This window comes from Syngnathus floridae, chromosome 7, assembly GCF_059516105.1.
Source record: "Syngnathus floridae isolate MCC-2025c chromosome 7, RoL_Sflo_1.0, whole genome shotgun sequence".
NCBI lineage: Eukaryota > Metazoa > Chordata > Actinopteri > Syngnathiformes > Syngnathidae > Syngnathus > Syngnathus floridae.
Window position 1 is genome coordinate 15,295,254 of NC_142419.1, and position 16,654 is coordinate 15,311,907.

At 46.5% G+C, this 16,654-nt stretch overlaps 1 protein-coding gene and 2 non-coding genes across 4 annotated transcripts; all 3 read left to right on the forward strand.

The window, feature by feature from the left end:
- Positions 1 to 119: 119 nt before the first annotated feature.
- On the forward strand, positions 120 to 6,612 carry tada2a (transcriptional adaptor 2A). Of its 2 annotated transcripts, none has more exons than XM_088382016.1 (15): positions 120 to 310; positions 3,025 to 3,131; positions 3,200 to 3,259; positions 3,399 to 3,490; positions 3,635 to 3,792; positions 3,853 to 3,941; positions 4,144 to 4,216; positions 4,294 to 4,357; positions 4,504 to 4,547; positions 5,128 to 5,238; positions 5,402 to 5,473; positions 5,550 to 5,682; positions 5,863 to 5,906; positions 6,066 to 6,145; positions 6,224 to 6,612. In XM_088382016.1, exons 3-15 carry the CDS (start codon positions 3,257 to 3,259, stop codon positions 6,407 to 6,409), a joined length of 1,149 nt encoding a protein of 382 aa, XP_088238142.1. In that variant the 5' UTR covers positions 120 to 310; positions 3,025 to 3,131; positions 3,200 to 3,256; the 3' UTR covers positions 6,410 to 6,612. The 2 variants fall into 2 exon arrangements, with proteins under 2 accessions (XP_088238142.1, XP_088238141.1); XM_088382015.1 differs by lacking the exon at positions 120 to 310 and adding an exon at positions 2,440 to 2,602.
- LOC148395525 (U2 spliceosomal RNA) lies at positions 1,178 to 1,368 on the forward strand. The gene has a single exon (XR_015859689.1). It is a non-coding gene; the product is annotated as a U2 spliceosomal RNA (small nuclear RNA).
- On the forward strand, positions 1,986 to 2,149 carry LOC148395526 (U1 spliceosomal RNA). Its single transcript, XR_015859680.1, has one exon. It is a non-coding gene; the product is annotated as a U1 spliceosomal RNA (small nuclear RNA).
- Positions 6,613 to 16,654: the final 10,042 nt, after the last annotated feature.

Consider the following 16,654-nt stretch of genomic DNA (forward strand, 5'->3'; position numbering starts at 1 on the left):
TTGATTTAAATTATTGAAAACATCAATAATGGATTAATGATGTACGTATTGCGTAATAAAATCGAAATGTCCAAGATGACATTGAACGTCGCTTAGAAAAAAAACAAAAAAAAAACGGGTGGTGTGGTTTGAGTCAATTAGGTAACAAGGGACTTCGAGGAGAAAACTTGGTTTTTCGGCACCGAATACTGACGAAAAAATATCACTCCGGACGAAAATGCTTTGGTGAATATTCAAAATGCTTTTCAGGTGACTCTTAAGGGGTTTTTACTGAAGACAAATTTGTTGTACGTCTCCTTCTACCGAACAGGTAAGCATTTTAGGCCTACTCTTATGACCTTCAATTTCCTCAACATACACACAATTCTACACTAGAAAGTGAAACTTTGTAACAAATACATAGTAAATACTTTAATTGTGCGTTTACTGAAGTTTTTAATCTCGCTTGTGGAAAGAGAAATCTATTTAATTGCATTTTTGTAAAGCGATTGATGTAAACGTATGTGTAGTTCTCCTCCACGACTGTGGTGTCGCTCTAGTATTAATACCTGCCAGTTAAACCGTAAACAGGAAGTAGTTTGGTGACTCGGAGCATAGATGTGACGCTACCTGATACAATTTGCACATATATCGGTCAAGCAGTAAAACTACTTTTCACCACAGTATTACACGAACAATCTGCTCATGCAATGAAAGTAATTTGCTGTTAACGATTCATGTAAGACTATTTTCACGTGGTTAAACGAGATCAAGTTAAAGTAAAATTACTTTTCCTTCGACGTGAATCACGTGACAGGCGATCGATTTCCTAATATTCTCTCGAAAAACAACACAAATGTCCTCCTTGGACCCATTATGTGTGCACTATTCTTGAATATTTGTGACTGGCTTAGTTGATTGTCAAAGAACAACAAAATAATGCCATTAAAAGGAATATGTGTACTGGTGCTTCTCCATTGGACCATCATGGGTCACATGACTTGTAGTACCCATCAATACTCAATATTTATTTGTTTTTGTAGGCTGCAAAACGGCACACCTATCCATTTCACTTACAATGTATGTTGTTGTTTCTTGTGTAAATTTGTGTTGTTGTCGTTGCTTGGTGACGTTTATCACTCTCAGTTTAGATTGTAGTGCCGAGATTTAAGTAGTCCCCGTCTGCCGTTTTCGGGTTATCGCTTCTCGGCCTTTTGGCTAAGATCAAGTGTAGTATCTGTTCTTATCAGTTTAATATCTGATACGTCCCCTATCCGGGGACCATATATTAAATTGATTTTTGGAACAGGGAGATGGAATAGGGGCTTGCTCCGTCCACTCCACGCATCGACCTGGTATTGCAGTACCTCCAGGAACGGTGCACCCCCCTCTAGATGTTAAATCAAACCTTTTGGAAAAGATGCATGACGTGTCTAGCGTCAGGATTTGTCCATTTCTGTTTGATTGGATGCGACTGTTCGTAAACTCAGGAGGATATAATTTTTGAGGATGTCTAATTAAACACTTTTCATTAAATTGTATGTTGAAGTATACATTTTCAGTGGAAAAGTCTGAGATTTTCATTGAATACTAAATCATACTTTGAGGGAAAAAATCTCATTTGAAAAAGATCTGAATGAAAATAATTAAGTATAACATTTACAATGCATGGTGTTTATATGAGTAATGATTCCAAAGTGAGATTCCCAAATGAAGCGTTTCTATCCTGGTGGATGATCAAAACACGTGCAGTAATGCCCTTGTACCACTAGATGGCAGCAGCAAATAGAAAAGAAGCAATGTATGCTGGGAACTATTTTGCAGATTATTGTTTTTAAACTTAATATATAATGGTTTGATTACTGTAATGACTAAATATACTATGTAAACAGTTCTACGAATGCTGCTTTATCCACTGAGTGTGCTCACACGTTTGTACAAAATAAGACCGTGATTGAAGATGGTGTGTGTGGGAAAGACTTCGGCCCGGCGACCGTGTACAACTCATACTTACCTGGCAGGGGAGATACCATGATCAAGAAGGTGGTTCACCCAGGGTGAGGCTCAGCCATTGCACTCCGGTTGTGCTGACCCCTGCGAATTCCCCAAATGTGGGAATCTCGACTGCATAATTTCTGGTAGTGGGGGACTGCGTTCGCGCTCTCCCCTGATTAAGTTGTGAAAATTAAAATAAAAAAAAATAAATACGATTCAGTCATTTGAGGCCCCATTCCTACCCTTCTACTGAGTGCCAAGCAGAGTAGGAAATGAGTTCCATTTTTAAGGTCTTAGGCGTGACCCGGCCGGGGTTTGAAACCACGACCTCCCAATCTCAGGGCGGGCACTCTACTACTAGGCCACTGAGTTGGTGTTTCAAAGCCCCGCCAGGAAGATAACCAAGTGACGTACATCACTACCATCTAGGAGTCGAACTGAAATTAACCGCCCCCCCCTCCCAGCTCTCGCGATCTTTGCTCGATTAGTTTGGACTGAGGGCGACGTGCCGAGTCCAGAAAGAGCCATCACACCGTAACGTCCCTTGTAGCCCTTTTTGTTTCGTTTACTGATTTATCAAGTACAACTCTAAAAAAAAGTCACATGGATCACCTTTCTTCTTTCGGGAGTAAGTTCTATTGTTATCCGAGGCATGTTGACTAATCGTTACGTTGGACAACAGTTGCGTTAGCATTGTTTTGCTAACGCTAGCGTATACGGCGATATAGGCAACGACTGAATTTGTTCGATTTGACGGAGCTATGAAAGAAGACATTGTGTCGCTAAAATTGATAGTTCTTTTTTAAATAATACAAGGCTCCCTGTTGGGTAAAAAAACGGGGCTTTTAGCCGTTCGATTGTTTTGGGAGAGCTGCAAAAATATGCTAGCCGTACTCGCCTAGTGGCCTGTGATTAAAACGACAGACAAAAGCGCCAATTTTGAAAATGTTAGTGCTGAATAATCCAGATTAAGAAAAACAGGACAGCACCGACCTTGTGGACTAATTTGCCAAGTTTTGATGCCAATTTTGTTGTTCATGTAACCCTCAGACGACCCTCTTGATAAGCCACCATGCAGAGGCTGCTCGTCTTACCTCACCGAGCCTTACATCAAGTGTGCAGAATGTGGACCTTCACCTTTCCTCCTCTGCCTCCAGGTGACAATATGTCTACTCCAGGTAAAGACGCTCCTCTTGAATAACCTCTCTTTCTATTTTTTTCCCAGTGTTTCACCAAAGGCTTTGAATACAAGAAACATCAGAGTGACCACAAGTATGAAATCATGGTAAATTTGGAGTGGCCGTCAGGGACATCATACTTCTAACACACAACACTGAGATGCTGAGTTACGAATGTCAGCCCTAAAACTTAAAATAATCTACAAAATCAGATTGAGCAATCTTCCTTTGGTCTTGTTTATTCAGACGTCAGACTTCCCCGTTCTGGAGCCCGGCTGGACGGCGCAGGAGGAGATGGCTCTGCTCGAGGCTGTGATGGATTGCGGCTTCGGCAACTGGTCAGTCAAGTATTGAGAATTATTCGGTTAGATTGATTAATTATTTAAACACAAAGATCAATAAATCCAGTTGAACTCATTTTGGGATGTTACTAAACCTGTTCCGAAATGTCGGCTCATTGTTTTTGTGCTCTTACTCGCCAGGCAGGACGTGGCCTACCAGATGCGCAGCAAAAGCAAGGAGGAGTGCGAGAGTCACTACATGAAGAACTTCATCAACAATCCTCTCTTCTCCTCCACGCTGCTCAGCCTGCGCAAGACCAAAGACGCTCGCTTCGCCGACGGCGCCATTCCCTTTAAACGTCAGTGACGCCGCATCAACGTTGGTTTTTAATAAATAAGAATAATATTTAATGTTACAGCGACCGAAGAACCACCTCGGCCAACGTTTGACTCAGTGCTCTCCAGGGACATGGCGGGTTACATGCCGGCCCGCGCTGACTTCATGGAGGTGAGCGATTGAGGCTTGTTTTGCTCCCGATGGACTCTGAATGAAGTCCACTCGATGGAGTGACTCACACTAGCAGGCAGTGACTCATCCTAACATTTACCCTCTCACTCTGACATTGTTGTCAAATATGTGCATGGAAATCCAGATGACTAAGCAGCCGCAAAATAATAATTAGGATCTTTTCGTCCGTCCGGCCACGCAGGAATTTGACAACTACGCCGAATGGGATCTGAAAGACATCGACTTTGTGGACGACGACTCCGACGTTCTGCGTGGTGGGTGGCGCTTGCCGACCGACGGTCAAGCCCGCACGACATTGTGCGACGATTATTTTCCGTTTGGTGTGTTGCAGCACTCAAACTGGCCGTGGTGGATATTTACCATTCCAGATTAAAAGAGCGACAACGCAGGAAGAAGTAAGTTGTAATAATGCCAGTCGCTCACTAGGTGGCATCATTAACCGCTTAAAAGCACTACTGCTTTCTATCGAGTCGATTTTTTCACGATATGCTAAAATCACTGAATTGTTTTGACGTGTATTTTTCTGTCTTTGTTTTCCCAGGATTATTCGCGATCACGGACTCATCAACATGCGCAAATTCCAGAGTGAGTTGCCCTTTGACATGCGCGCTCACACCGTCGCCATGGCTACGCTCTAACATGGGCAGCGCAAATGAGTTTGAAGGAGGTTGAAGTTGCGCGCGTATGATTTATTCATGTCAGCTCCCCGCATCGCGTCACTGCGCATCACTCGCGGCCCTCCGCAGACAAAAGACAAGCTCGCCGTCAAGCTGCCCAACGGTTGTCATGGAGACTGTCGGAAACCGTGCGCACGCTCAGGTGTCTGCGTGTGTGAGAGGCACACACAGCTCCTCTCTAAGCGCCCCCCTCAGCTTTGAGACACAACAAGCCCCGAGGTGGCCAATGCAGCACGCGTTATTGCAACAACAGGTGCAAAGATGTCGGAGCTGACGTACTGTGGTTATAAAAAGTCTGCACACACTGTTCAAATAGTAGGATAAACAGTGATAATGTTGTTACACAAGTGTACACACCCTCTCGGAAATAGGACGTGGATCAGAATTTATTGGTCATATTGAAATGCACGTCACGTGTGAGTTTAAATGGTGGCTGATGATTGTTGCCTTCATTTCTGAGCAAGTGACAACATTTGTGTTCCTCACAGTGCTGGAGCACTGCTACCCAAAGGAGGTCCAGGAGCTCTACGACATCATGAGGCGATTCGCCAGAGTCACAGGACCCGTCGAGCATGACAAATTCATCGAGAGTCACGCATGTCAGTATCTGACCAAACGTCACTGTTTTGTGTTTTATTCACGCAAAACCTTTCAGTCCAGAATTTTTTTTTCTGTGCGCTTTTCTCATTTCGCAACAAATTCAAGCTGCAACCAGTGATTAATTGAATAATTCCTCATTTTGTTTTGTTTTTTTTTTTGTAGTGGAGTTTGAGCTGCGGCGAGAGATCCGCAGGCTGCAGGAGTACCGCAAGGCCGGGATCAAGTCCTTCTGCAGTGAGTCGCAGCCCAAACACAGTAGGGCTGTTTGGCAACAGCTCACGTTGAGCGATGGTGTTTGTGCGTTGCCCAGGTGCCAAAGTGTACGAGCGCGTGAAGCGAATGCGTGAGGACGAGCGTCGCAAGAGGACCATGCTGTGTGACATGCTGCAATACATCCAGGATGGACGAGCGTGCCAGCAGTGGCTCAGCAAGCAAGCCGCCATGTAAGACAAAGACAATGTGTGTCCACCAGCAGATTCCATTTGGTATTTTTAGCCTTCAAAACAATGCATTTTCCCCATCACAGTTTTTTTTTTCTTCTCCTTTGTGTTTGATCCAATCTACCGTGACTGCACGTGTGTGCGTGTTTATTAATAGTGTGACTTTTAATCTCCCGCCTGCAGAGATGCTGGCATCACACCGGCTGTCACCACAATCACAACATCAGGTAGGCGTTATTTAGAGTTGTTGATGTCTATTGTGTTGAACATCGCCAAGAACTGTCGAGGGGGCGCGGTCGGGCGGATTATAAAACCGGCACGTTGACTGTGCGACCAAGCGTGTTGTGTTGCAGTCTCACTGTGTTGTGTTGTGCCTGTCTCCATAGCAACAGGCAGAAGGAGCGCGCCTCCCCTCAACCTGACCGGACTGCCTGGTACTGAGAAGCTCAACGAACGTGAGAAAGAGGTATTTGAAGCCCTGCTTCAAACCAAGGTGCCATCAGATGGTGTGAATGTGTGACACGTGTTGTTGTTTTGCGCATAGTTGTGCCAGGTGGTGCGCCTGGTGCCCGGCGCATATTTGGAGTACAAGCAGGCCTTGCTAAACGAATGTCGGCGTCAGGGCGGCCTGCGTCTGGCTCAGGCGCGAGCGCTCATCAAGATCGACGTCAACAAGACACGCAAGATCTACGACTTCCTCATCAAGGAGGGAAGCATCACCAAGGCCTAGCGCTGATGCGACACCGCCGCCTTGTCACCACAACATATTTGTTACAATGAGTGTCATTTTCGACCGACGGACTTCAACTCTGAAATCACAATTATGAACATTCCAGTTGCTGAGACATTACTGGGAAATTTACAGAAAATGTTCCAAACTGGAAGCTTTCCGTCCAAATGAATGGGAATAAACCAGGAATTTAAAAAATTGGACATCGGCTCTTAATTCGGGGCAGAAATGTTTGGGAAATTTACATAAAATTTGTGGTAAAATATTTACATGGGAACTAAGATAGGGGATTTTCCTGCATTTGGTGAAATTGTAAATGTGTCATATTTTATGTTTGAAATTACCCAATACACTGCAGGTGTCTATCTCCTTTTTTAAAAAAAAAAAAGAAATCATCTAATTTACTGCTGTTGACATCTCCCTTTCGATCTTGCCTGCACTTCATCCTTGTTGCTGTGGCAGCCCTGCAAAAACACATGGTGTCTTGGCATCCTCCTCTACCCCCCCCCCCCTTTTTTTGTCAGTGGCCTTCTTTTTCTATCGCATAAACATTCTTGTCACTGTGTTTGTATGTGTCAACTGTTATGTAACTACAGTGGTATCTCAAAGGTAATCTTTTATTTGTAACACTTACAAATTTTATAATTTATCCGTGAAGAAATATTTTAATAAATTATTTGAAAGCGGGTGTGGCACTCTTCACTTTCCGTGAAGCTTTGACCATGATTTTTCCCTAATGAAGTGGCCTGGCGGTGAAATGGCGGTGTACCTAATGGAGTGACGTCACAGATCAAACAGCCAATTAGGAGGTGAGGGCGGGTGTGGCACTTTTCACTTTCACTTAAGGTTTTTTCCCTAATGAAGTGGCCTGTGATTAGGTACACCTCATGGACACTCCAATAGGAACACTACACGAGGTAAAAAATGAATAGTGTAGGAAACGATTCAGTGAACGAAACAGTGCAGAAGACGCCTAAGGGCTGCCAGGTCGAAATGGCCGACTGGTTAGTGACACGGGCTCTTGCTCGGTAAGAATTTGGTTCGATCCCAGGTGCGAGCATCTACATAATTGTGATTTTAGGGTTAGTGTTAGGGTTTGAGTAATAGTTAGGGTAAAGGTTAGGGTTTGAGTTAGGGTAAGGGTTTGAGTTAGGGTTAGAGCTAGGGTTAGTGCTAGGGTTACGGTTAGGATTAGAGCTAGGGTTAGGGCTCGAGCTAAGGTTAGGGCTAGGGTTAGAGCTAGGGTCAGGGTTAGAGCTAGGGTTAAGTTTAGGGCTAGGGTTAGAGCTAGGGTTAGAGCTTGGGTTAGGGTTTGGGTTAGGTTTAGAGCTTGAGTTCGGGTTAGAGCTAAGGTTAGGGTTAGAGTTAGAGCTAGGGTTAGGGTGAGAGCCAGGGTTACGGTAGGGTTAGAGCTAGGGTTAGCGCTTGGGTTAGGGCTAGGGTTAGAGCTAGGGTTAGAGCTAGAGTTAGGGCTAGGGTTAGGTTTAGGGTTAGAGTTAGAGGGTTAGGGTTAGAGCTAGGGTCAGAGCTAGGGTTAGCGCTAGGGTTAGGGCTAGGGTTAGAGCTAGGGTCAGGGTTAGAGCTAGGGTTAGGCCTAGGGTTAGGTTTAGACCTAGGGTTAGGGTTAGAGCTTGGGTTTGGGTTAGAGCTAGGGTTAGGGTTAGAGCTAGGGTTAAGGTTAGGGTTAGGGCTAGGGTTAGAGCTAAGGTTAGGGTTAGAGCTTGGGTTAGGGTTGGGGTTAGAGCTACGGTTAGGGCTAGGGTTAGAGCTAGAGTTAGGGCTAGGGTTAGAGCTAGAGCTAGCATTACGGTTAGGGCTAGAGCTAAGGTTAGGGTTAGGGCTAGGGTTAGAGCTAGGGTTAAGGTTAGGATTAGGGTTAGAGCTAGGGTTAAGGTAAGGGTTAGAGCTAGGGTTAGAGCTAGGGCTAGGGTTAGGTTTAGGGCTAGGGTTAGAGCTTGGGTTAGGGTTGGGGTTAGAGCTACGGTTGGGGCTAGGGTTAGGTTTAAAGCTTGGGTTATGGTTAGAGCTAGGGTTAGAGTTAGGGCTAGGTTTAGGGTTGGAGCTAGGGTTAGAGCTTGGGTTAGGGCTAGGGTTAGAGCTAGGGTTAGGGTTAGAGTTAACGTTAGGGTTAGGGCTAGGGTTAGAGCTCGGGTGAGAGCTAGGGTTATGGTTAGAGCTAGGGTTAGAACTAAAGTTAGAGCTAGGGCTACGGATAGGGTTAGGGCTAGGGTTAGAGCTAGGGTTAGAGCTAGGGTTAGAGCTAAGGTTAGGGTTAGGGCTAGGGTTAGAGCTAGGGTTAGAGCTAGAGTTAGGGCTAGGATTAAAGCTAGAGCTAGCGTTACGGAAAGGGTTAGGGCTAGGGTTAGAGCTAGGGTCAGGGCTAGAGCTAGGGTTAGCGCTAAGGTTAGGGTTAGGGCTAGGGTTAGAGCTAGAGTTAGGGCTAGGGTTAGAGCTAGAGCTAGCGTTACGGTTAGGGTTAGGGCTAGGGTTAGAGCTAGGGTTAGGGCCAGGGTTTGAGCTAGCGTTACGGTTCGGGTTAGGGTTAGGGCTAGAGCTAAGGTTAGGGTTAGGGTTAGGGTTAGAGCTAGAGTTAGGGCTAGGGTTAGAGCTAGAGCTAGCGTTACGGTTAGGGTTAGGGCTAGGGTTAGAGCTAGGGTCAGGGCTAGGGTTAGAGCTAGAGCTAGCGTTAGGGCTAGAGCTAGGGTTAGAGCTAAGGTTAGGTTTAGGGCTAGGGTTAGAGCTAGGGTTAAGGTTTGGGTTAGGTTAGGGTTAGAGCTAGGGCTAGGGTTAGGTTTAGGGCTAGGGTTAGAGCTTGGGTTAGGGTTGGGGTTAGAGCTACGGTTGGGGCTAGGGTTAGGTTTAAAGCTTGGGTTATGGTTAGAGCTAGGGTTAGGGCTAGGGTTAGGTTTAGGGCTAGGGTTAGAGCTAGGGTTAGAGCTTGGGTTAGGCCTAGGGTTAGAGCTAGGGTTAGGGCTAGAGCTAGGGTTAGCTCTAAGGTTAGGGTTAGGGTTAGGGCTAGGGTTAGAGCTAGTGTTAGGGCTAGGGTAGAGCTAGAGCTAGCGTTAGGGTTAGGGCTAGAGCTAGGGTTAGAGCTAAGGTTAGGGTTAGGGCTAGGGTTAGAGCGAGGGTTAAGGTTAGGGTTAGGGCTAGGGTTAGGGCTAGAGCTAGGGTTAGCGCTAAGGTAAGGGTTAGGGTTAGGGCTAGGGTTAGAGCTAGAGCTAGCGTTACGGTTAGGGTTAGGGCTAGGGTTAGAGCTAGGGTTAGGGCTAGGGTTTGAGCTAGCGTTACGGTTAGGGTTAGGGTTAGGGTTAGTGCTAGGGTTAGGGCTAGGGTTAGAGCTAGCGTTACGGTTAGGGTTAGGGCTAGTGCTAGGGTTAGAGCTAAGGTTAGGGTTAGGGCTAGGGTTAGAGCTAGGGTTAAGGTTGGGGTTAGAGCTACGGTTGGGGCTAGGGTTAGGGTTAGGGTTAGAGCTAGGGTCAGTGCTTGGGTTAGCGCTAAGGTTAGGGTTAGGGTTAGCATTAGAGCTAGAGCTAGCGTTACGGTTAGGGTTAGGGCTAGGGTTAGAGCTAGGGTTAGGGCTAGGGTTTGAGCTAGCATTACGGTTAGGGTTAGGGTTAGGGTTAGGGTTAGTGCTAGGGTTAGGGCTAGGGTTAGAGCTAGCGTTACGGTTAGGGTTAGGGCTAGAGCTAGGGTTAGAGCTAAGGTTAGGGTTAGGGCTAGGGTTAGAGCTAGGGTTAAGGTTGGGGTTAGAGCTACGGTTGGGGCTAGGGTTAGGGTTAGGGTTGGGGTTAGAGCTAGGGTCAGTGCTTGGGTTAGAGCTAGGGTTAGGGTTAGGGTTCACCCTAGCTCTAATGCTAACCCTAACCCTAACCCTAACCCTAGCTCTAACCCAAGCACTGACCCTAGCTCTAACCCTAACCCTAACCCTACGGTTGGGGCTAGGGTTAGGTTTAAAGCTTGGGTTATGGTGAGAGCTAGGGTTAGGGCTAGGGTTAGGTTTAGGGCTAGGGTTAGAGCTAGGGTTAGAGCTTGGGTTAGGGCTAGGGTTAGAGCTAGGGTTAGGGTTAGAGCTAAGGTTAGGGTTAGGGTTAGGGTTAGAGCTAGAGTTAGGGTTAGAGCTAGAGCTAGCGTTACGGTTAGGGTTAGGGCTAGGGTTAGAGGTAGAAATAGGGCTAGGGTTTGAGCTAGCGTTACGGTTAGGGTTAGGGCTAGAGCTAAGGTTAGGGTTAGGGTTAGGGTTAGAGCTAGAGTTAGGGCTAGGGTTAGAGCTAGAGCTAGCGTTAGGGTTAGGGCTAGGGTTAGTGCTAGGGTTAGGGCTAGGGTTAGAGCTAGCGTTACGGTTAGGGTTAGGGCTAGGGTTAGAGCTAGGGTTAGGGCTAGGGTTTGAGCTAGCGTTACGGTTAGGGTTAGGGTTAGTGCTAGGGTTAGGGCTAGGGTTAGAGCTAGCGTTATGGTTAGGGTTAGGGTTAGGGCTAGAGCTAGGGTTAGAGCTAAGGTTAGGGTTAGGGCTAGGGTTAGAGCTAGGGTTAAGGTTGGGGTTAGAGCTACGGTTGGGGCTAGGGTTAGGGTTAGGGTTAGAGCTAGGGTCAGTGCTTGGGTTAGCGCTAAGGTTAGGGTTAGGGTTAGCATTAGAGCTAGAGCTAGCGTTACGGTTAGGGTTAGGGCTAGGGTTAGAGCTAGGGTTAGGGCTAGGGTTTGAGCTAGCGTTACGGTTAGGGTTAGGGTTAGTGCTAGGGTTAGGGCTAGGGTTAGAGCTAGCGTTACGGTTAGGGTTAGGGTTAGGGCTAGAGCTAGGGTTAGAGCTAAGGTTAGGGTTAGGGCTAGGGTTAGAGCTAGGGTTAAGGTTAGGGTTAGAGCTAGGGTTAGGTTAAGGGCTAGAGCGCTAACCCTAGAGTTAGGGTTAGGGTTAGGGCTGGGTTGGGTTAGAGCTAGGGTTAGAGGTAGGTTTAGAGCTCGGGTTAGGGTTCGAGCTAAGGTTAGGGTTAGGGCTAGGGTTAGAGCTAGGGTTAAGGTTAGGGTTAGAGCTAGGGTTAGGTTAAGGGCTAGAGCGCTAACCCTAGAGCTAGGGCTAGGGTTAGGGTTCACCCTAGCTCTAATACTAACCCTAACCCTAACCCTAACCCTAGCTCTAACCCAAGCACTGACCCTAGCTCTAACCCTAACCCTAACCCTAACCCTAGCACCAACCGTAGCTCTAACCCCAACCTTAACCCTAGCTCTAATGCTAACCCTAACCCTAACCCTAACCGTAACGCTAGCTCTAACCCTAGCCCTAACCCTAGCACTAACCCTAGCCCTAACCCTAACGCTAGCTCTAGCTCTAACCCTAGCCCTAACTCTAGCTCTAACCCTAACCCTAACCTTAGCTCTAGCCCTAACCCTAACCCTAACCGTAACGCTAGCTCAAACCCTAGCCCTATTCCTACCTCTAACCCTAGCCCTAACCCTAACCGTAACGCTAGCTCTAGCTCTAACCCTAGCCCTAACTCATGCTCTAACCCTAACCCTAACCCTAACCTTAGCTCTAACCCTAACCCTAGCTCTAACCCTAGCCCTAACCCAAGCTCTAACCCTAGCTCTAACCCTAGCCCTAAACCTAACCCTAGCCCTAACCCTAGTTCTCACCATAACCCAAGCTTTAAACCTAACCCTAGCCCCAACCGTAGGGTTAGGGTTAGGGTTAGGGTTAGAGCTAGGGTCAGTGCTTGGGTTAGAGCTAGGGTTAGGGTTAGGGTTAGGGTTAGCATTAGAGCTAGGGTGAACCCTAACCCTAACCCTAGCTCTAACCCAAGCACTGACCCTAGCTCTAACCCTAACCCTAACCCTAGCCCCAACCGTAGCTCTAACCCCAACCTTAACCCTAGCTCTAACCCTAGCCCTAACCCTAACCCTAGCTCTAACCCTAGCCCTAACCCAAGCTCTAACCCTAGCTCTAACCCTAGCCCTAAACCTAACCCTAGCCCTAACCCTAGCTCTCACCATAACCCAAGCTTTAAACCTAACCCTAGCCCCAACCGTAGGGTTAGGGTTAGGGTAAGGGTTAGAGCTAGGGTCAGTGCTTGGGTTAGAGCTAGGGTTAGGGTTAGGGTTAGGGTTAGCATTAGAGCTAGGGTGAACCCTAACCCTAACCCTAGCTCTAACCCAAGCACTGACCCTAGCTCTAACCCTAACCCTAACCCTAACCCTAACCCTAGCCCCAACCGTAGCTCTAACCCCAACCTTAACCCTAGCTCTAACCCTAGCCCTAACCCTAACCTTAGCTCTAACCCTAGTCTAGCCCTAACCCTAACCCTAACCGTAACGCTAGCTCTAACCCTAGCCCTAACCCTAGCACTAACCCTAACCCTAACCCTAACCCTAACCGTAACGCTAGCTCAAACCCTAGCCCTAACCCTAGCTCTAACCCTAGCCCTAACCCTAACCGTAACGCTAGCTCTAGCTCTAATGCTAACCCTGACCTTAGCGCTAACCCAAGCACTGACCCTAGCTCTAACCCTAACCCTAACCCTAACCCTAACCCTAGCCCCAACCGTAGCTCTAACCCCAACCTTAACCCTAGCTCTAACCCTAGCCCTAACCCTAACCTTAGCTCTAACCCTAGTCTAGCCCTAACCCTAACCCTAACCGTAACGCTAGCTCTAACCCTAGCCCTAACCCTAGCACTAACCCTAACCCTAACCCTAACCCTAACCCTAACCCTAACCCTAACCGTAACGCTAGCTCAAACCCTAGCCCTAACCCTAGCTCTAACCCTAGCCCTAACCCTAACCGTAACGCTAGCTCTAGCTCTAATGCTAACCCTAACCCTAACCTTAGCGCTAACCCAAGCACTGACCCTAGCTCTAACCCTAACCCTAACCCTAACCCTAACCCTAGCCCCAACCGTAGCTCTAACCCCAACCTTAACCCTAGCTCTAACCCTAGCCCTAACCCTAACCTTAGCTCTAACCCTAGCTCTAGCCCTAACCCTAACCCTAACCATAACGCTAGCTCTAACCCTAGCCCTAACCCTAGCACTAACCCTAACCCTAACCCTAACCGTAACGCTAGCTCAAACCCTAGCCCTAACCCTAGCTCTAACCCTAGCCCTAACCCTAACCGTAACGCTAGCTCTAGCTCTAACCCTAGCCCTAACCCTAGCTACGGTTGGGGCTAGGGTTAGGGTTAGCGTTAGAGCTAGGCTCAGTGCTTGGGTTAGAGCTAGGGTTAGGGTTAGCATTAGAGCTAGGGTGAACCCTAACCCTAGCCCTAGCTCTAGGGTTAGCGCTCTAGCCCTTAACCTAACCCTAGCTCTAACCCTAACCTTAACCCTAGCTCTAACCCTAGCCCTAACCCTAACCTTAGCTCGAACCCTAACCCGAGCTCTAAACCTACCTCTAACCCTAGCTCTAACCCAACCCAGCCCTAACCCTAACCCTAACCCTAACCCTAACTCTAGGGTTAGCGCTCTAGCCCTTAACCTAACCCTAGCTCTAACCCTAACCCTCTAACCCTAGCTCTAACCCTAGCCCTAACCCTAACCTTAGCTCGAACCCTAACCCAACCCTAACCCTAACCCTAGCCCTAGCTCTAACCTTAACCTTGGCGCTAACCCTAGCTCTAACCATAGAGCGTAAGGGTTAGAGTAAGGGTTAGAGCTAGGGTTAGGTTTAGGGCTAGGGTTAGAGCATTAGAGCTAGGGTGAACCCTAACCCTAACCCTAGCCCTAGCTATAGGGTTAGCGCTCTAGCCCTAAACCTAACCCTAGCTCTAACCCTAACCTTAACCCTAGCTCTAACCCTAGCCCTAACCCTAACCTTAGCTCGAACCCTAACCCGAGCTCTAAACCTACCTCTAACCCTCTAACTCTAGCTCTAACCCTAACCCTCTAACCCTAACCCTAGCTCTAACCCAACCCAGCCCTAACCCTAACCCTAGCCCTAGCTCTAACCCAACCCTAACCCTAGCTCTAACCCTAACCTTAGCGCTAACCCTAGCTCTAACCATAGAGCGTAAGGGTTAGAGCTAGGGTTAGGTTTAGGGCTAGGGTTAGCATTAAAGCTAGAGTTAGAGTGAACCCTAATCCTAGCTCCAAAAATTTTAGGCTACAGTGAGATTCGAACCCGGGTCGCTGGGGTTAGGGTTAGGTTTAGCATTAGAGCTAGGGTGAACCCTAACCCTAGCTCCAAAAATTTGAGGCCACAGTGGGATTCGAACCAGGGTCGGTGGGGTGAGAGCCCAGCGAACTAACCACAACTCTACAAAAGGCTCACTCATTTCGCTTGGAATATATATGATTTTATGGAGTAGCTCACAAGTATAGATCAAACTTTTTTGCACCACGGACCGGTTACATGTCAGAAATATTTTTGCGGACCGGCCTTTGTATGAATAAATAATACATTTATGATAAATATATAAGTACGATGAAATAAAATGATATGACTATTTCTTTCTTTTAGTTGGGTTTTTGAGTTTTTCCTTGCTCTCTTGGGAGCTTAAGATCAGGCGATGCTTTGAGGATAATTGTCAATATGCGCATGCGCAGTTCGCTGTTCTAAAAAGTTCATATGACTTTAAACAGTAGGTGTCAGTAATGCCCATGGAAGCTGGTGCCACCTCGCCGTAAAACAAAACGAAGAAGAAAATGACGTCACTTCGTGAGTGAACGAATGAGTGAGTGAATTGCATTTCCAGTTCTTTGCGAGAACGGATCAGTGAGGGAATGAAGCGTGACTTTCCCGTTCGTAAACGAGTTCATGGGTGAACTGCCTTCCCGTGCATCAACGGATCAGTCAGTGAACGTGTTGCGTCTCCTGGCGTGAACTATGTAAGCCAGAATGTCGATTTACGATTTGCCAAGGAAAGAAAGAACTCACTCACTGAAACACCACTTCTTTTAAGCGCGTTTTCTCCAAGCTAACGGCTAACTTTATTGCATGAAAGGGATGCGCCGTTTTGCAACAACGGGGAGATTATGCTTCTCTTTGGGTAATCTTGATTTCATAACACTTATAGTAGTTTTTAAATAACGTGTATGCATATATACGCCTAAATATTGTTATCCAATATATCTACTGCAATTTCACATTGGATTGCTGGTTTGAAATTTACTTTTAATATTATTATTTTTGATAAACATTTATGTTAAAACTTGTCTGGTGTTTTATTCCTTGTTTTTATATTCGCCAATTAAAACATAAAAATCTGACATTTGGTTAACTGCTTTATATGACAATATGTGTATGTATATCTACTGCAATTTCACATTAGCTGGTTTACTTTTATTATTATTATTCCTATAAACATTAAAACAAAAATTTGACACAGCTTTATATGCCAATATGTGTTTTACATTGTGTAATATGTGTTGGTGTCCCCCAAAATAAAGAGCAAGTAGTCAAATACACATTCTTGACACGTACAAAAAATGCATAAAGTTATTAGGTACAGGTATGTATATATTAGGTATGTAGTGTCCGTGTGACGTCACAGATCAGCCAATCAGGAGCTGGGGTTGAGGGTGCACTTTTCACTTTCAGTTAAGCTTTGGCCATGATTTTTCATGGTTAACTGCTTTATATGACAATATGTATATGTGTTTTACATTGTGTAATATGTGTTGGTGTCCCCAATATAAAGAGCAAGTAGTCAAATACACATTCTTGACACGAACAAAAAATGCATAAAGTTATTAGATACACTTGAAAATGGCTGTGTACCTAATGGAGTGTCCAAGTGACGTCACAGATCAAACAGCCAATCAGAAAGTGGGGGTGAGGGCGGGTGTGGCACTTTTCACTTAAACCAGGGGTGTTGACCTCCAGTCCTGGAGGGGCCGCGTTCCAACATGTTTTCCAAGTGACCCTCGTTAAGCGCAGGTGCGTGAAAACTTTTAGCTTCTTTCACGTTCAAAAGTGGCTAAAAGTTTTCACGCACCTGCACTTAACGAGGGAATCACACAGACACTCTAGTCTTAGGTACACCACCATTTTCAAGTGTACCTAATAACAGGCCACTTTATTAGGGAAATATCATGGTCAAAGGTCACAGGTCCTCGGGGCCGCGTTCCAATATGTTTTCTAAGTGACCCTCGTTAAGCGCAGGTGCGTGAAAACTTTTAGCTTCTTTCACGTTCAAAAGTGGCTAAAAGTTTTCACGCACCTGCACTTAACGAGGGAATCACACAGACACTCCATTAGGTACACCGGCATTTTCAAGTGTACCTCATAACAGGCCACTTTATTCGGGAAATATCATGGTCAA

Bases quoted from the DNA above. Each gene is read 5' to 3' on its own strand.
- tada2a (XM_088382015.1), top strand. From the start codon at position 2,578: ATGGATCACCTTTCTTCTTTCGGGA. The intron at 3,491-3,634 runs GTCAGTCAAGTA...CTTACTCGCCAG, and splicing joins GATTGCGGCTTCGGCAACTG to GCAGGACGTGGCCTACCAGA. The intron at 5,239-5,401 runs GTCAGTATCTGA...TTTTTTTTGTAG, and splicing joins ATTCATCGAGAGTCACGCAT to TGGAGTTTGAGCTGCGGCGA.